At 19.4% G+C, this 17,954-nt stretch overlaps 2 protein-coding genes and 1 long non-coding RNA gene across 4 annotated transcripts; 1 reads left to right on the top strand and 2 right to left on the bottom strand.

The window, feature by feature from the left end:
* Positions 1-240: 240 nt before the first annotated feature.
* On the bottom strand, positions 241-1,589 carry ND-B18 (NADH dehydrogenase (ubiquinone) B18 subunit). The gene is made up of 3 exons (XM_012495369.2): positions 1,166-1,589; positions 564-732; positions 241-434 (listed from the first exon to the last, which is right to left on the bottom strand). The coding sequence occupies exons 1-3, from the start codon at positions 1,269-1,271 to the stop codon at positions 344-346; spliced, it is 366 nt and encodes a 121-aa protein (XP_012350823.1). The 5' UTR covers positions 1,272-1,589; the 3' UTR covers positions 241-343.
* U2A (small nuclear ribonucleoprotein polypeptide A'-like U2A) lies at positions 1,555-3,133 on the bottom strand. Of its 2 annotated transcripts, XR_015294781.1 has the most exons (5): positions 2,823-3,133; positions 2,702-2,742; positions 1,999-2,575; positions 1,828-1,926; positions 1,555-1,589 (listed from the first exon to the last, which is right to left on the bottom strand). XR_015294781.1 is itself a non-coding variant. In XM_031920637.2 (4 exons), the coding sequence occupies exons 1-4, from the start codon at positions 2,902-2,904 to the stop codon at positions 1,886-1,888; spliced, it is 741 nt and encodes a 246-aa protein (XP_031776497.1). In that variant the 5' UTR covers positions 2,905-3,133; the 3' UTR covers positions 1,702-1,885. The 2 variants fall into 2 exon arrangements, 1 of the variants encoding a protein (XP_031776497.1); XM_031920637.2 differs by lacking the exon at positions 1,555-1,589 and having other exon boundaries at positions 1,702-1,926.
* Positions 3,134-12,332: 9,199 nt separating this feature from the next.
* LOC147656269 (uncharacterized) lies at positions 12,333-14,642 on the top strand. Its single transcript, XR_015294773.1, has 3 exons — positions 12,333-12,717; positions 13,303-13,464; positions 14,350-14,642. It is a non-coding gene; the product is annotated as an uncharacterized LOC147656269 (long non-coding RNA).
* The last annotated feature ends 3,312 nt before the right edge of the window (positions 14,643-17,954 follow it).

Genomic DNA, 17,954 nt, shown 5'->3' with positions numbered 1-17,954 from the left:
GAAATAAAGAAGTAAAAATTTTGAAATTCTTGTTATAACATAAAATTTTAGTAACAAATAATAAATTCGATAGTAGTTTATTTATATAGAGAAATAAAATATTAATTTAACAACAAAAATTATAAAAAAGTTATTAAAACTAAAATTATAAATAAGAAAAAAAAATCCTGTTTAACATATCTTAAATATAAAAATACAAGATATGATAATAAGAATTATTATAATAATAAGAATACATAATTTTACATAATTTTTAATAATTTATATTTTAAATTCTTTATTAATTGCTCTTTCACAATCTAATTTAAATGTATACATGTATATTTTTGAATAAATCTAAAATCTAAGCTGCTGTTTTTAAAGCTTCTTGCCTATTGCGTTCTCTAACAAGAAGTCTACGTTCTCTTTCATATTCTTTTCCTCTTAAAATATAACTGTAACATACATAAATTATAATTAAAAATTCTTTATGATAAACATCAACCAATAATAATCTGGCAATACTTCTTATAATTTAATTTAATTTAATTTTATTTCCTATAAGTAATTTAATTAAGACTTACTCATCATATTCACATTTTTGATGATCATGTATTTCTGTTACGCAACGAGTTACAAAAGGGAATTTTTCCTGGTAACAACGTATATAATTTAAATAAAGATGAGCACAGTAATCTCTTAAAACATCTGGAATTTTAGCAGCTATCATTTCTTCTTCTGACAGAGGCATAACTGTAATATGACATTAATAACTAATATATATATATTTTTTTATTATATATTCTGTATTTAAATAAAAATGCATTATATAATAATAATAAAATAAAATTGTTTTTTATATATATCTAATATGTATTTTTCACTTTTTGCCACTCATAATTTTATATGTTTTCAAAAAACATGAATCTTTAATAAAAATCATGAAAATTAACTTACAGTTATACAATTTCGTAAAACGTATGATTATGTCATTAATGGATTATTTATAATACGAAAAAAATATTGAATATTTTAAAAATAATATTGTAACGAAATGATAGCAAAAAATTAATAGCATTATAGAAGGAAATTTTAAATCAATAATCGTTTATATAATTGTATAATAAACAAACATAGCACATATAAAATAAATTTATTAAAGGTTAGGTTCAATTAAAATACTTGCCTCTTTGTTTACGTTGTCCGGAAAATCCGAACATCGGATCAAATGTTGGTGTTTCCGATTCCGGAAAAGGATCTGAACTTAATGCTTTTTGTAATGTATTACCCATTTTATTAATATAATATAGAATTTTAATCGGAAAAATAACACAAAATCAAGAGAGTGCGAATAACGCACAATACTGACCTCTAGTGATACTATATTATGTAATTTAATATAAACAGATAATTTATATCAAATATAAATTTTCTTAATCATTTTTATAACATTATTAAAAAGATTATTCATTTATAAATTTTTATATGTATAAAAAACATTATGATACTTTTATTATATATATTTATTAAAAATAATATTGTTTTACATGAGAAAGGAATTCACACATAAAACAATTATCTTTTTAATCATGAAGTTTATTGAAATCTCACTGAAATAAACACATATATATATATATATATATATATATATATATATATTAAAAATAACAAAATTTATGATTATATGATAAATATTATTTTTAATGAATCGCTTCAGGCCAATTAGGGAATTTAATAATTTTATTTTTTGAAATATTTTTCTTTAAATGTATTTGTGTAGCATATACTTTCTTATTAGCTTAACAAGCTCTTTTTAATTTCATCTATGATATATAATCAAATACTTACTTATAATAATAGAAAAAATTTTTCTTGTTGCATTTAAAATTGAAAAGTACAAAATAATTCAATCATCCTCTTCTTCCATTGCTTCAGGCATTGTATTTCCTATAATAATAACCATCAAATATTTTCATAATAAAACATAATAAATACATTATATAAATTTTAATTAGATACCATTTTGTAATCTATCTTCATTAGGCATATGTCCTGCTTGAAGTAATTTGCTAAGACGCTGCACTTCTTCAAGGGAAGAAGCATTTGTAATAGCTTCCCTAATTTTATTTCGTTCTTCTGGAGTTGTTAGTGGTTTGTCGATAGATGTACCAGAATTTTGTGTTTTTACTTTCTTTGCTATTTCACGAACCATTTCTTTTCCTCTTTTACTTCTAAAATATGCAATTGCAGCTTCACGTTCTTTCATCTTGATTTTTCGGAAATCTAAAAGTCTCAATTGTGGAAATCTATATACAACATATTGTCTATATTGAGGTTTTGCAGAAACTGGATTTTGTAGCAAACAAAGATTAGTTAAATTTTTTAATTGTGTGAGTGGTTCCAAATCACCAAGTTCTTGAATCATGTTTCCAGTTAACATAAGAGTTTCTAAATTTGGAATACAATGTTCCAATCCTTCTCCAATTCTAACAATACGATTATTATTAAAAAAAAGAGTTTTGATTCTTTTTAATAAAGGAAATCCATCTAATTTTCTTATATCATTATCAGAAAAATCAATAGTGTCAAATTGATCCTGAAAAATTTTTATATATTATGTGTATTTAATTTTTTTATAAATTATAATAATAAATAGTATAAAATAGTAACATAAAAATAGTAAAAAATACAAATTCATTAAATATTATTCTAAAATACTAACCAAAGTTGCGCCCAAGTTTTCAATTGTAGGTATTTTATATCCTGCAATAAAAAATTACAAAAAAATTAAAAAATTAATGACAATTTTTAGGTTATATTTTGTCAATATAATTCATATAAACCTCTCAGATCCAATTCCCGATCTTTTACAGGATTAATATATTGCATAGATTGTTGAATTAAATCTGGCGTTAATTTAACCATTATTTAATAATATTGTTTATAGGATTACTAGTAAACAAAATTGTTATAAAAGTTAATCTATTAGCCAATACTATTTCAAAGATTTATAATTTCTTACGGAGCTATCGTTTTCACGTATCATAAGTAAACTTTATACAATACACAGTTTAGAAGAACCAAGCAAATAATAAGAAAAAGAGATAGAATAAAAATTATAATATCAGCGCCATCTCTTGAATATCAAAAACATGTCTTTAAAAGCAAAGTAAGAATTAACAATTGACGCCATCTGTTGAAATGATAAAAACATTTTTTTAAAAATAAGATAGCATTGATTTTTAATTTTTACTCTATCTTCTTTTTAAAGAAATGCTTTTAACATTCAATAAATGATGCTAATTATTAATTCTTATCCTTCTCTTATTATTTGCTCATTTCGTCTGTTTATGCGGCATCTTTCATCTCCGGCATTTTGGAAATGGCGCAGTTGCCATGATTTTTATTCTATCTTTATCCTTTTCCACTATTTGTTTTTCTTGTTTATAATTACTTTACAAATTCATGCTTTCAAAAGATTTCCAATTTCCGATTATAATTTTTCAAAATAAAAAATATTCTGAAATATCGATTTTATAATTATATCAAATATATAAAAAGAATGAAGTACATAGCTATTAATTGAGAATAAAATTTTTTAATTAAATAAGGATATTGATAAAAATATTGATAAAATCATGAATTATTATTTTATATATTATTATTATGTAAAAAAAAATTGGAATCATTTATAACTGTTAATTTTTTATTTTTATTAGAAATACATATAATTTAAAAATTTATATATTATATAAAAATAATTTAAAATTATAACATAAATAAAAAGCAAACAAATTTATTATTCATATATTAATTTAAATATTTTGTAAAAGTTTAGTAAAAAATTAATTTTTTTTCCTGATTTTTTATGTATTTATATATATATTGATTATACTTATCATCTAAAGTAATATAATTTGTATATTAAAATGCATATTCGATATAGTATCAAAGTACAAATATTTTAAGATGTTCATTTTATAATATAAATTGTTATTAATTTAAATTATAAAAAGAATAAAAAAAACATATACTACGTCATACATATTTTGTTTTTTAGCAAATCTAGTTACAAATAAAAGTAAATTAACATTTTATAAAAAAATTTCAATCTTTTTTTTACAACATAAATATTATTGACGCAATATATATCGAGAATTGTTTATGAATGAACTGGTTTATTTCAAGTTTATCTCAAGAATATTCATACGAGGCTAAAACATTGTCCTGTGTATACAGAATTTTTACTTTATTATTTATTATTTTGTAGGTTATGAGTTTGGCGCATAATAGAATTCTACTTAAAATTAAAAATCTTGATTTTTATTTGTCAAGAAAAAAATATTGAAAATTGATATATTTCGTTAATTATAGAAACTGTAAAAATTTTTTCTTTTTATTTTTTTCCTATTAATTATTATTTACAAAAAAAACAGGTTAGTAATAGTGTGAATATCATACGTTTTCTATTAATATGTTCTCTAATGCAGAAATACATTAAGTGAATTCATTACATTATATTATTTATTTGTTATAGAAGGATTTAGCTAATCGATAGCGATTTGTTATAAAATTATATCTATTTATATATTATCTATTTATATCATATAATTGTTCATCTTTTATTTATATGAATCGGTGCGCTATTGCGACGAATTAGTGAATCTTTTATTTCTATTTTATTATCTAACCAATGTGGCGTTGTCATTGCATATATGCGAGTGCGACATATATATAAATGTATTTGTTAAGTAAATAATTTTTTAAATTTAATCTCTATATATAAATTTTATTAAATATAATAAATTATAATGATATAATATAATGTAATATAATCTTATATATCATCAATTGTTGAATATATCGTTAATTAATTAACTAAAATACATTATGATTCAGACTTTATTATAATGGTAATATTGGTAAAGAAATACATATAAATTTTCTATAATTGAAATATATCATATTTAATCTCATTTTTTTGTAATAATAATCATTAAAAAAATTCTAAAAGTTTGTAAATAAAATATTTTATGATTGTATAAAATTTCGTGATTCTTGTATCAAAACATACCATAACCTGTAAGTGAGTAATCGATGAGATCAGTATGTGCAGATTCGTAAATAAGTATCAATTATTCAAAAAACTTGTTGAACAAGATTTTCTTGAATGAATATTTTTCGCTTATATTTCAAACAGATGATACAACTTCTAAACTAACTTTACAGTCTTTAAGAATAAAATTATTTAAAAATATTATAATTGACATATGAATGAAAAATGAATATTTAAGATTCTTTGACATACAAATTATATATATTAATAAAAATCGCAAGAAAAATATTCAATAATATTTTTTAATTTTTATAAGAAAGCAATTTTAAAATTGGTTTTAAATTATTTACTTTTAACAAATTTTTTACATATAATATGATTAATATTATTTACATATATGATTAATATTATTTACATATAATATGATTATAATATTATTTACATATACATATTTATATTACATAATAATTATTTATATAAAATATAATTAAAATTATATTTTGAAACTTATTAAATTTTTCATCTTTTTTTTTTATATATTAAAACTATATATTTACAATATATATTTTTTTGAATCGATTGAATGTATAACTTATACAAATGTTATTAATATAATGTATTATATTATATTATTGTATTATAATATATTAAATATTGTCTAATCAATATTAATACAATAATTTTTATTGCTATCTTCGTATTGAATAATTAATAACGTTTAACTGTATCGGCTTAATATCTATAGAATGTCTCATCTATAATCCATCAAAAATTTAATCGTTCACTTATTCTGAAGAATAAAATAACTATTAAATATAACGAGATACTATACATAGAACATAGAACTATAAATAGAACGATCAAGAATGAAAAATAAAAAAAAAAAAAATACAACATATGGATAGATAAAAATATACATATAATGAAGAAAATATACAATTGCAGATATTTAAATTCAAAATCAATTTAAAATTATAATAAATATTTCATTCAAAATTGAATATTCAAATACTAAGAGATTAATATTAATATTCAGATCTGCGTATAATAATCTAACCTAAAAATATATTGTTTGATGTATATCTTTGTAATCCAAATTAATTAAAAATCCAAGTATTTTATTAATATTAAAATTACACAAAAACACATTATGATATAGTTGAAAATAGAAGACAGATTAATTTTTATTAAAAACGATAACCAAGTTGATATATATGCATTGTAAAATATTAAAATTATGTAATTTATTAATATATATAATAATATAATAATATATAATAATATAATATATAAAAATAAATTAATATAATATATTAATTTTGTGTGATGTATACAAATCGTATAATACTTTATGACATATACCATATATGATAATAAGAACAGAAAGAAATGAATTGTGATTATATCTGACTTTATTATGTTAATTTAGTTATTGTCTTTTCCATGAATATGAAAAATCTCTTTTTTTATTGTCATTTCCTATTATGTTAATATTCAATATCGCATATAAAATATTAATGTATTTTTTATTTAATTATTAATGATTTCGATTTACAATTTCAATTTTCGAAATGTGCGTAATATAACTGTATAATGTATATGTAACTATATGTATATAATGTACTTAAGTAATAATTATAAACAATTATTATATAAAAAGTTGTAAAACAAATGTTCTTTAATCAATATGTCAAAACAATATTATATTTGTTTATCTATCTAGAATCTTTTATACAAATCAAAAACACTAGAATTACTAGAGGAAGTTTTAGATTAGAATTGCCAGCATGAGGAATAAAATGGCTGGCAATGATGAAGAGTGGGAGACCAATAGTATATGACTTCAGTGAGCGAATCGTCACTATAGCTGAATCTTTAGCGAATTAGGTCTCTATAATAAAATTGTTTTAAAAGTCTATCGATAGAAAGATTATCGATAGAATGCAGTTCAAGTACTTCTTATATACATAATACAAATGTATGACAGTACAAATATTATCATATTTTATATTAAATATCGATCGTAAACTCAAGATCAGAATAGAAATGATTTGATAAAAATATTAAAGCGGACTACAAACTTTAAATATGTTTCAATTCAGGTATTGATTCAAACAATTTAATTTAAAATTTAAATTAATGATTTAATGGCATTAATTTATCATTGTTTTACTTTTAAATTATATAAATTATTGACTTACATAAAACTTAAGTTGATGTTTTTGTTGTATCTGTTTTAACATATATTAAAATATAAAAAGGTTAGTTTTAACAAAAATATTTACTCAAAATATTTCACGATCTATCATTATTTTTGGATCATATTGTTATAATAGATTTGTGTAAAACGAAAAAGTTCAATTTATGATTTACAAAAAAAAAATGCACAAAAAATATATTTGTATTGTTATATAAATATATTTGTTATATGTAATTCACACTATCTAGCTTTTTATTTCATATTTATTATCTAATATTTTTTTTATTAAATTTTGTTCAATTTTTTTAAAATCTAATCTTTAATTAAGAAAAATGAGATAGTATAATTATATGAATCATCATATAAACGCCAATTATATATTATTTTATATACATATTATTTTATAAAAATATTTCAATTTTTTAAAATGTTTCAGGAAGATAACGAAAAAATTATCTTCAATTCAAATTATGTACAAAGTAAAATAAAAAAGTAAATTAGAAAATTTTTTTGATTTAAAATGATCTTTTGATTTTTGAGAAAATTTTTGATTTAAAAATTTCTCTTTATTTCTACCATAAATATCTTTACTCGCTTGAAAATTATTTAACACATATATACACGTATATTCGATAAATTTTCAAATTAAATCTTTTCGAAAATGAGACTTCAAATATTATTCACATAAATAGTATTACATAATAGTGAAATATTCATTACATAATAATGAATATTTAATTTCAAAAAATAATTTAAATTTATTAAACAAAAATTAAAAATATTGAACAATATTTTGTTCATTCAAAAAAATATAAAATTTTATTCTTTTTTTATTTTTTTTTTTTCTTTCAGCACATTTTTATATATGAAATAATCGCAAGACAATATGAAAATGTAAAATATTTAAAATATTTTAAAATAATTAAATAGAATTGAGATTTATTCATTAACCTTGTATAAATAAAAGATTTTGGCTTTTTTCCAATAATGACGGAAGTGCCTTCGATCGCTAATAAATAAAGAGAGATCCAAGTTCCATGGTACAAGGACATCAATGATTTTCTCCATCGAGGAATGAATGTCAAATATCACAGACATGTCATTAATTTTTGGATGTTAAATGGTTTGAAACCAAGATGAATATGAAATGATCTTAATGAAAGAAAACGTTTCCTTTTTGAGAAATAGTTGAGTTAACAGTAAATTATATAAATATAACGGCAATTTAATTGAGGCATTAAGCGAAGAATATAGAAATATTGAAGAATGCAAAAAATACGTAGAAATTGAAATATAATATATCTATATAAATATATGATGATAAAAAGCTTCAATTAAATTAAAGAAATATGTAATAAAATTATATTTATTAATAATTATCTAATAAATAAAATCTTATAATATAAATAATATATATAAATATATAATATAAATAATGTCAATATAATAATAATAATATATAAAAATATACTCGACTGATATTTTTGAAAGATTTAGAAGCCAAAATAAATACAAAAATTAATATCTGTATAAAAATGTCAGTTATGACTTAATTATTATGTTATAAGCAACTGAAGTTTCCGTTAAATAAAACAAGACCAAAACAGAATGAGATGAAAGTATAACTGAGACAGAGATATTATAATTTAAATTTGTATTGGATAAAGAGAGACAGTAACGTGACGAAACAGTTTTATACGACATGACGATGCAAAAACAGATAAAGTTCATTATTTCATCAAACTTAATTATCAAAAATATTTTAAGTATTTGTTATTTCTTTTAAAAAGAATTTAAAACATTTTTAATATTTTTAAATCATATTTGAATGAAAAAAGCTATATATACAAATTTACTTTTACTAAACTTTAAAAAGTAAAAATTTAAAAAAAATAATTTTGAATTAAATCAAATGTTGTACTGATGCAATACTGATTATATTTATTTATTTATTGCTTCTAAATTAGATTTATTATACTTGTGTAATATGTTTTTATATTATATTATATATATTGGTAAGGCTTAAAATAATAGAGATTAGATTATATTAGATTAGATTAATTAATTTTATAATTATAAAACGTATTAAATTATTTAATATCTAATAAATCTAGAGAATAATATAAAAAAAAATTATTAGAAAATTTTTATAAAATACATATATAAAAGTTATCTATGAGCAAAAAGAATTAATTTTGAAAATAAAAGTTTCATACATATGATATTAAATTTAAGATATAATAATTATATAAGATATAATATATAATAATTTTACTAAAATCAAAATTATAAAATAAAGCAATGAAATTTAATTATATTAAAAAAAAATAAATAAAAATTCTATGATTAACATGCTTATATTCATTATCATTATCATAATATGATACGATTAATCGTGCAAAGCAAGAAATTCTTTTTGCAAAAAAGGGAACTGGTTTTGAGGAATGTAACATCATTAACACATTTTATTAAAAAATTTTATTCATGAAATCAATATCTTGGTAAATCAGTAAACCTTTCCTTTTTAAAATATTTTCTTCTATTAACTAAAAATAATATAAGCTATTTTTTAAAAATAGAAATATCAGTATAAAAAGATTAATGTTAAAAGAATTATAAAATTGCGTTTTAAAGTATATGCGTTTAGATTTAATTTCTCTCCAGTTTTGCATGCATTAATGCATTTTTATAGAAACTTACATATTTAAATTATATAACATCATACTGTTTATTATATAACTGTTTATTATATATTCCGCGATTCCATCAATTTCTTTAAAATCATTAATGGGTAATACTAATACTAAATTCATTAGAATTATCTATTGAAAATTATTTTTCGTTTAAATATTATATTAGATATAGATATTTATTTTTTTTTATATTTTGTGATAAATGTATTAAGTATTATTGAATATTCGATATATTTCACTAATATTTTATAACATAGAATTTTAATGATTTATTTTATCTTATCAAAGTGATATCTTGTTACCAAAAAAAAAATTTGTATATTCCATGCTTCATGGTAATTATAACGATACTTAAAGAAAAATTTAATTTATGTTCATTTTAATTATTAAAAATTTTATTTATTTATAATATTTTCAATTGTGAATTATATATATTATTTCATTCTACAATGACCTAATTGTTTCAACAGAAAACAAAATATATAATAAAAAATAATTTGTTGAAAATTAACAACTAATATGAAATATTATGTATTAATAATATTAAATTAATAATATATTTATATGTATAATATATTTAATATTATATAACATATATATAATATTAATATTATTATTAATTATATTATAATATTATATTTACAAAATGTCTTAAAAATTGATCGACAAAGAATAATTGATGATTTGAAACAATTTTTTTTTACAAAAATTTTCGTATTAGGCAATCACAAAACGTAGATTTGTCCCGTTTTGGCTAGTATTAGATATATATCGCCAGCGAGTCACCAGATCGGATGAAATAATCAAAGAAACACCTGTCAATTTTTTTTTAGCGAATTCGTTACATTTCTTTATTTTATTGAAAAAAGTTTTGAACTTATGAAATATCGGTAAATAACATATAAAAAATTGCCCGAAGTATTTTAAAAATCTATCGTTCCACGAATAACGTAAATACATAATACAAACATCCTATTGATAGTTTTTCTTATTATGACGAAGAAATATATATCTCAAAGTAAGAAAGATATTGATTTTGTCTAAGCGATTTCAGAATTTTAACTCAAGTGATGACGATGCGAAAAAAAATCATACAAATTATGGATTAAAAATTACTCACGTAAATAATCTCGTTAGTAATAATTGTTAGTACTATCGCGTAATTTCAATTATGTTTTTTCGATTCTTTAATACAAATAATCGATCATATTATTCGTAAAAATAAAAATAAATTTACAATCAAATCAATGTTGGGTTCATTCGAATAGCTATAAAACTGGGAAAGAGCTGTGAAACAAATAATAATGATTAAATATTTTGTTTTAATGATAAAAATGTTAGATACAACTTGGGTTATATTGGTAATTTTTGTAAGAATAATTTGCAACAGTTTCATGGCTAAAAAAGATTTATACATATTTTGAAAATTAATATTATTTTTTATTCTAATAGAAAATGTGCGTGCGTGTATATATAGATATATATATTTATGCATAATTAGGGTATTGCAAAAAAAATAGCAGTTTAATTTGCATTAACTTTAAGGAAATTAATAATTTTAATTATAAATATACACTTACTTGGTTGATTATTACATTTTCTCGCTTAACTGCGCAGAATTTCTTATTTCATTCTTGGAATTCCTGTTTTTAAGTCACATGTTTTTAGAATCTTAAAATAAAATGAAACAAGAACATTTTTTTATTTTATTCATAAAAAATGTTTTCGTTTCCTATGAGTCAAAACTAAACAAATCGAAAAAAAAATCGTTTACAATTCTCAGAATATCTATCTTCCTGCGTAATTGATGCATTCGAATTCCAATCCTGCGGATTATTACTATTTAATCGACTATTTCTGAATCAATCCAATATTAAGAATCTTAAAAATCTTGTTATGGATCCATTCCAACAGAGAATTCCTTAAGCTAATCTAATAAATTGAAAATCCATGTATCCATGTATCCATGTATAATATGATTTTTACAACATTAAATTAATTTCTAAAAATCTTTGATTAAAAAATAAATAATATTTAAAAAAAACAACTTTGACAAAAGAATACAATAATTGTAAAGTTTAAGATCCAAAATATTATAAGAAAACCTTCAATAATTTTTATTTCTATAACACAACGATTCTTGAATTGCAATATTGTAATATTGTTGAGAATTACTACATCATTTCTAGGGAAATTTATGCCTAGGAGAATTTTATCAATATTTAATTAATAATAATAATTAAAAACAGAATCAAAAATATAAACTTGTTTTTTTTGTTCATTTTGTTTAAAAATGGTCATAAATCATTCATAAAATTTCTAAATATTTGTAATCAAAAATCTTATATTTGTACAATAGATATTAAACTAAAAAAGTAACCAAAAAAGTAACCAAAAAAACTTTTTATTTTATATAATAAAATAAAAACAATTTATAAAATAATTTAAAAATACTATAAATAATTATATTACTACAAATAATTATGTTCCTATAAATGCAAATAATTGTTGAGACTTAAAATTAAATATTTGATTATTTATGTATAATAAAATGATGCATTTCTGAACACATTTATTTTGTTCAATTATAAAAACTGTAAACACAAAATGAAAATTTCTTATTCGATTTTTACTTCTTTATTTGAAGTATTATATACATAATTCTTTTTAAATCTACACAAACATGTCCAAAAAATAAAGAGTGAAGGCAAAGAACTTTTCTCGATATCATGACATTATAAAATCGATACATAAATGCTCACAAATACATAACCTTTTTTTTTATCAAAGTAAGAATTTTAAATATTGAATATTTCTTTTTTTTTTATCTCTTCTATTCTGTTACATGTACAATATAATAATATAATTATAGAAACAATATTAATATTCTTCTTTTGTTTATTTTAGTATTCTAGCATTTTAGTATTTTTTTTAAAAACTTCATAGAACATCATGTGGATGATATTTCTATGATGTGGATTAATTATAAGATAATATATTCATCCTTAAAAAATTGTTTATAAAAGTAAAAATAAAAATTATATAAAAATTGAATGACGCTTATTTATTAATTTATAAGTGATTGAATTTTATATGTGAGATGGCAATAGAGATTCTAGCAATATGATAATCTCAATCTATTTCTATAGTTGTATTTTTTTGAAAAAAAAATTATGATGTCATAACTTCTATGTGGAATAATTTTTATGACCATTTATTTTGTTAAATTTGAATTAATTATGTAATGAAACAATTTATTATTTTAAATATTTAAATTAATAACAATAAGTAGTAATAATAATAATAAAATTATTTCAATTATTTTAAACTATTGTTAAAAATAATTATTTCAATTATTTCAATTTCAATTTCAGATTTGTCCAGATTTTATATTTGTTCTCTAACGAAAGACCACCCAGCTTCGAGTATGGAATCGCACACAATTGCAAATTATACGACGAAGAAGCTAATAGTATTCGATTGTTAAGTTCCTTGGATGCGGGTGGCTTATACGCTCTTCGAATACTAATCATCAAGTATGCACCATAGTTCGTAACAGAATAAATTATCTCGTATTATAGTTGCACTCTATATCATAAGATAAAAAAATGTGATGCAAATAAATTAGTTTTTTTATTTATATAATATTTTGTTTCTTATAAAAAAAACTTTGTCGAATTATTGATGTGCGTCAATGCATAAATATTTTTATTAAGAGAAATCAATAGGAATGTATTTTTTGTCCTTACAACTTAATATTCTTGTATTTCAATAATAAGTAATGAAATTAATTTCAAATCGATTTCATTTATTATAACGTATATATTATTAACGTGTGTTTAATTTTAAGATAGTGATTTTCCACTTTTTTTCTATCTTAAGGAACGTACAAATTAATTACAATTTAATATTCTTTTACTAATAATATTCTATTACTAATTTTTTTATTATAAAATTATTTGATTTAGATTAAGATACTGATTTAATATAATTATTTATAATAAATTAAATATGGTAACTATTATAAATACTAAATTACAATATTAATTAAATTAAATTATGCTTAAAATAATATTAAAGAAAAAATAATATTAAAAATAAATTAAGATAATTTCAATCGTAAATAATTAAAGCAAATAGATAAAGAAAAAAATAACTAGTGAAATAAAATTAGAATCACTAAAAAAATTATAAGAAATATGTTGTACATAATGTATATTACATTATTATTATTATTATGTGTTATAAAAAGTTTCAGATATATCTGTGATTTTATTGGTGAGATTAAAAATCGATTATTCGAAATCAAGACATATTTAGCATATCAAAAATTGCGGAATACAACTGAAACCATAGAAATACCATAGTGTAAAATATTTATATTATAAAATCTTGATTCTTGTATTATTTCTTTTTTGTAGAAGAGGCTATCGCACTTGGAGAATTGCATGTTACCAAGGTTAAAAGTAGTCTACCTTGTAGAACATTTTTATTGGACTCGTTGGGCAGTTTTACGTCGTCCAATATGTTTTCATATATGAAATCTTCATCGAATGAAAAATGTAGCATTATCGATATTGTGTAATAAATCAGAATTTCGAAAATACATTATCATGTAATAGAAATTAGTTTATTATATGATATTATCCATAAAATTGAAAATTAGTTTAATGGGACAATAAATAAATTAATGGAATCGTTATATATGAAAAAATCTTGGTCTTTTTATTTTTTTATTATAGCGTTGAAATGTTATTTAAGTAAATCGAATTGAAATTAATGAGTGCAAAAGAGTGCATTTTCTTAACTTCTTAACAATAACAATAATTATAATGTTGAAATCTTATTTAAATTATATGATAAAAGATAAAATAACAAATTGATATGAAATAAAATCGTAAAATAGTAAAATAGTAAATAGAATTGAAATCAATGACAATAGTGCATTTTTTTTATTAAAAGTATATTTTCTTCATTATATTTTTCTTTATTCTATAATGCATAATATATATATTATAATATTATATTATATAATATTAAACTGTAATAAAATTATAGTATCAAAATATATTTAAATCAACTGATACGTACAAGTGCATTTTCACTTCTTTATTTCATATGATATAATTATTAATAAAATGTTAATTCGATTATTCATTATATAATCTTGAAATGGATTATTAATAAATCAAATTCAAATTAATGGTAGTAAGAACTTGTTCTTTTACTTCAGCAATGTCCACGTGACAGTAAGCGTGGTGGTCATCATTGTGAGAGGTTATCGACCATATAATATAAAAAACATAGTCATCCATGCAAAGATCTTCTCATAGTCGATACCTGATCAATAGGAAATTATTCGAAGAAAAAGAATATATATGAAACCGTTTACATTATAAGAGATGAGATTTGAAAAACATTGGCTGCTTTCGTTTCTCGAATGTCTTATTCAATCATTTAAATTGAACGATGACGCGTGTCGAGATATAAATAAATGTACATATATGGAAAATGTTTTAATAATATGACAATAATTGTAGCGATGTGAATTTATATTTTATAACATAGAAAATATTTAATTCTTAATTATGACCATACATCATGTATATTTGTAATTCTAAGAATAATTTTTAATATTAAAATTCAATATATATAAAAAGAAAATGAGACAGCAAATTGATATACTTAAATTAAATAATTATTATTAATATATAATTATTAATATTAAATTAAAAGTTAATGTTAATTGCATCTTAAATAATTATAAAGTTTTATGTTGTAAATTACAATTTTATATACTTATGATAGTATATTTAATAAATTATAGCAAAAAAAAAAAAATTACAATTCAATTGATTAAAAGCATTTTGATAATTTCTTCGCAATATAAATTTTTTTCTCTTTTTGAAATTTTTTATACAATTTTATTAAATCATAATAATGTAAGTAATTTAGTTTTAACGTAATATTGATAAAAAAAATGTAATGATGCTTACGTTTACTTTTAATAAGTGGACTGATTGAATATTTATAATATATCGTATTTTTATGAATACAATTAATTGTACACATCTTAATTTTTAGCATTTTATTTAGAAATATGTAAATATATTTCAAATATCAAATTCTATTCTTTAATTGTATATTCTGGATTTTCTCATTTTAAAAAAAAATTATTATCTGAAAAAGTTTTACAACGAATAATATAATCATCAATTTGTTATTGAAATGAAAGAATATAATGAAACTTATGTATGTATCAATGCCAGTTAAATAACTTAATTTTTCATTGATTGTTTTTGCGCTTCATGATTATTTATTGTTGTATAATAAAAAAGTGTAAGAGAAAAGAATTTTTTTCAATAAATTTATATAAATAATAGAGATTAATAAAATATTAATCTTAATGAATGATAATTTTAATATTTAATAAAATTTGATTTTAGACTTAAAAAATTTTATAATAATAATTTATAATTATTATATATTGGAACTAAGCTTTTATTTATATGAATGATCTATTATAATTTTTTATTTATTAATTTATTAAGGTTAATTTATTATATTATATTATATTTTCTTCTATGCAATAAATATATCCAATATTTATATGATAAACAAAATATGTAGATAATTATCGTATATGCAAATCATATAAAATATTCTCAAAGCATTGCGTTCTTTCATGAATAAAGAATAAAAATAATTTATAGCGAAACTTGAAAAATATGATTATTGCAAAAACATTATTCTCGATTATATTATATAAAATGTAACGCATAAACAGTTGCTTAATATGCACATATTTCGCAAATTGTATGAAAAAATTTCTGGAATCATTTTACGAGTGTAAGACGTAGTTTCAAATACTCATAAATTATTAAATTTATGCAAAATATTTCTTAATTAATTTTCATTATATGAAAATTTCATTTATGATTTCATTCTTATGTGAAATAGGATTGGAATGGAATTTCAGTCAACAATATTTCTTAAATAATTCAAAAGTTCATTATATATTTTAAATAATATTTTAAATGTTTCTTTGATCATGTAGTATCTATAGATCATATATCTGGGCAAATATTAACTAGTCATCAAATATTAACTAGTCGAGTTAAACTATCATGATGACTCGAAAAAAATAAATGTAATCTCATCGTTTAATTTATCCATCATTTATCCAATCAATTATCATGTCAAAAAATATTTTCTTCTCGATTTTCCTGCAAATTCAAAATATTGAAATTTAAATAAAATCGAAAAATTTCGGTATATTAACAATCTATGATAAATTATATATCGGTTGACAATAAATTGATAAACATCATCATTATTCAAATAAAGTTCAACGAATATCACGATTGGAAATTGATTTAATATTTAAATTTTATCAAATTATAGAAAGAAATCGGAAATAAATTAATAATAAAAAATAATATTTACTGCTTTTCATGCAATAATTTTTTTTTTAATTTTTATAATTTCATATTAAGTAGAATGATCAAGTAACATGTATAATTTTTAAAATTTGCTTGTAAAACTTTATTTGTTTTATTATTAAATTTATTGTTATAAATTATGCAAAATTTCAATAATAATATTAATCTAATTGCAAGAGGATTCATCAGTTATTCAAATTATTTAGTATAAAATTTCATCAGTATAAATATTTTATATGTATTTATATGATTAATAATATTTAAAAGAATTTTTTTATCTATTTAATAATTAATAATTAGATAATTTTTAATAAATAAATAATTTGAAGAAACACAACTTCTCAAACAATAATAAAAATTTTTTTATTATTATATAATATATTTTTCAAATTTATTTTTTGATATAATAATTTATTCTATTATACAAGCATACATCAATTTAAAAGATAAAATTATTGCAGATTATTCAATATATTTTTCAATAAAATAAATATACTTTTGAAATAACATACTTATTTATATTAAATACTATATTATAAATAATATGTATAAAATTTTTGTATAAAATGAATGTATAAAAATTT

This window comes from Apis florea, unplaced genomic scaffold (genome assembly GCF_048593485.1).
Source record: "Apis florea isolate Af1SG1 unplaced genomic scaffold, ASM4859348v1 contig_37_pilon, whole genome shotgun sequence".
NCBI classification, from domain to species: Eukaryota; Metazoa; Arthropoda; class Insecta; order Hymenoptera; family Apidae; genus Apis; species Apis florea.
This window is presented reverse-complemented; position numbering and strand designations above follow the sequence as displayed.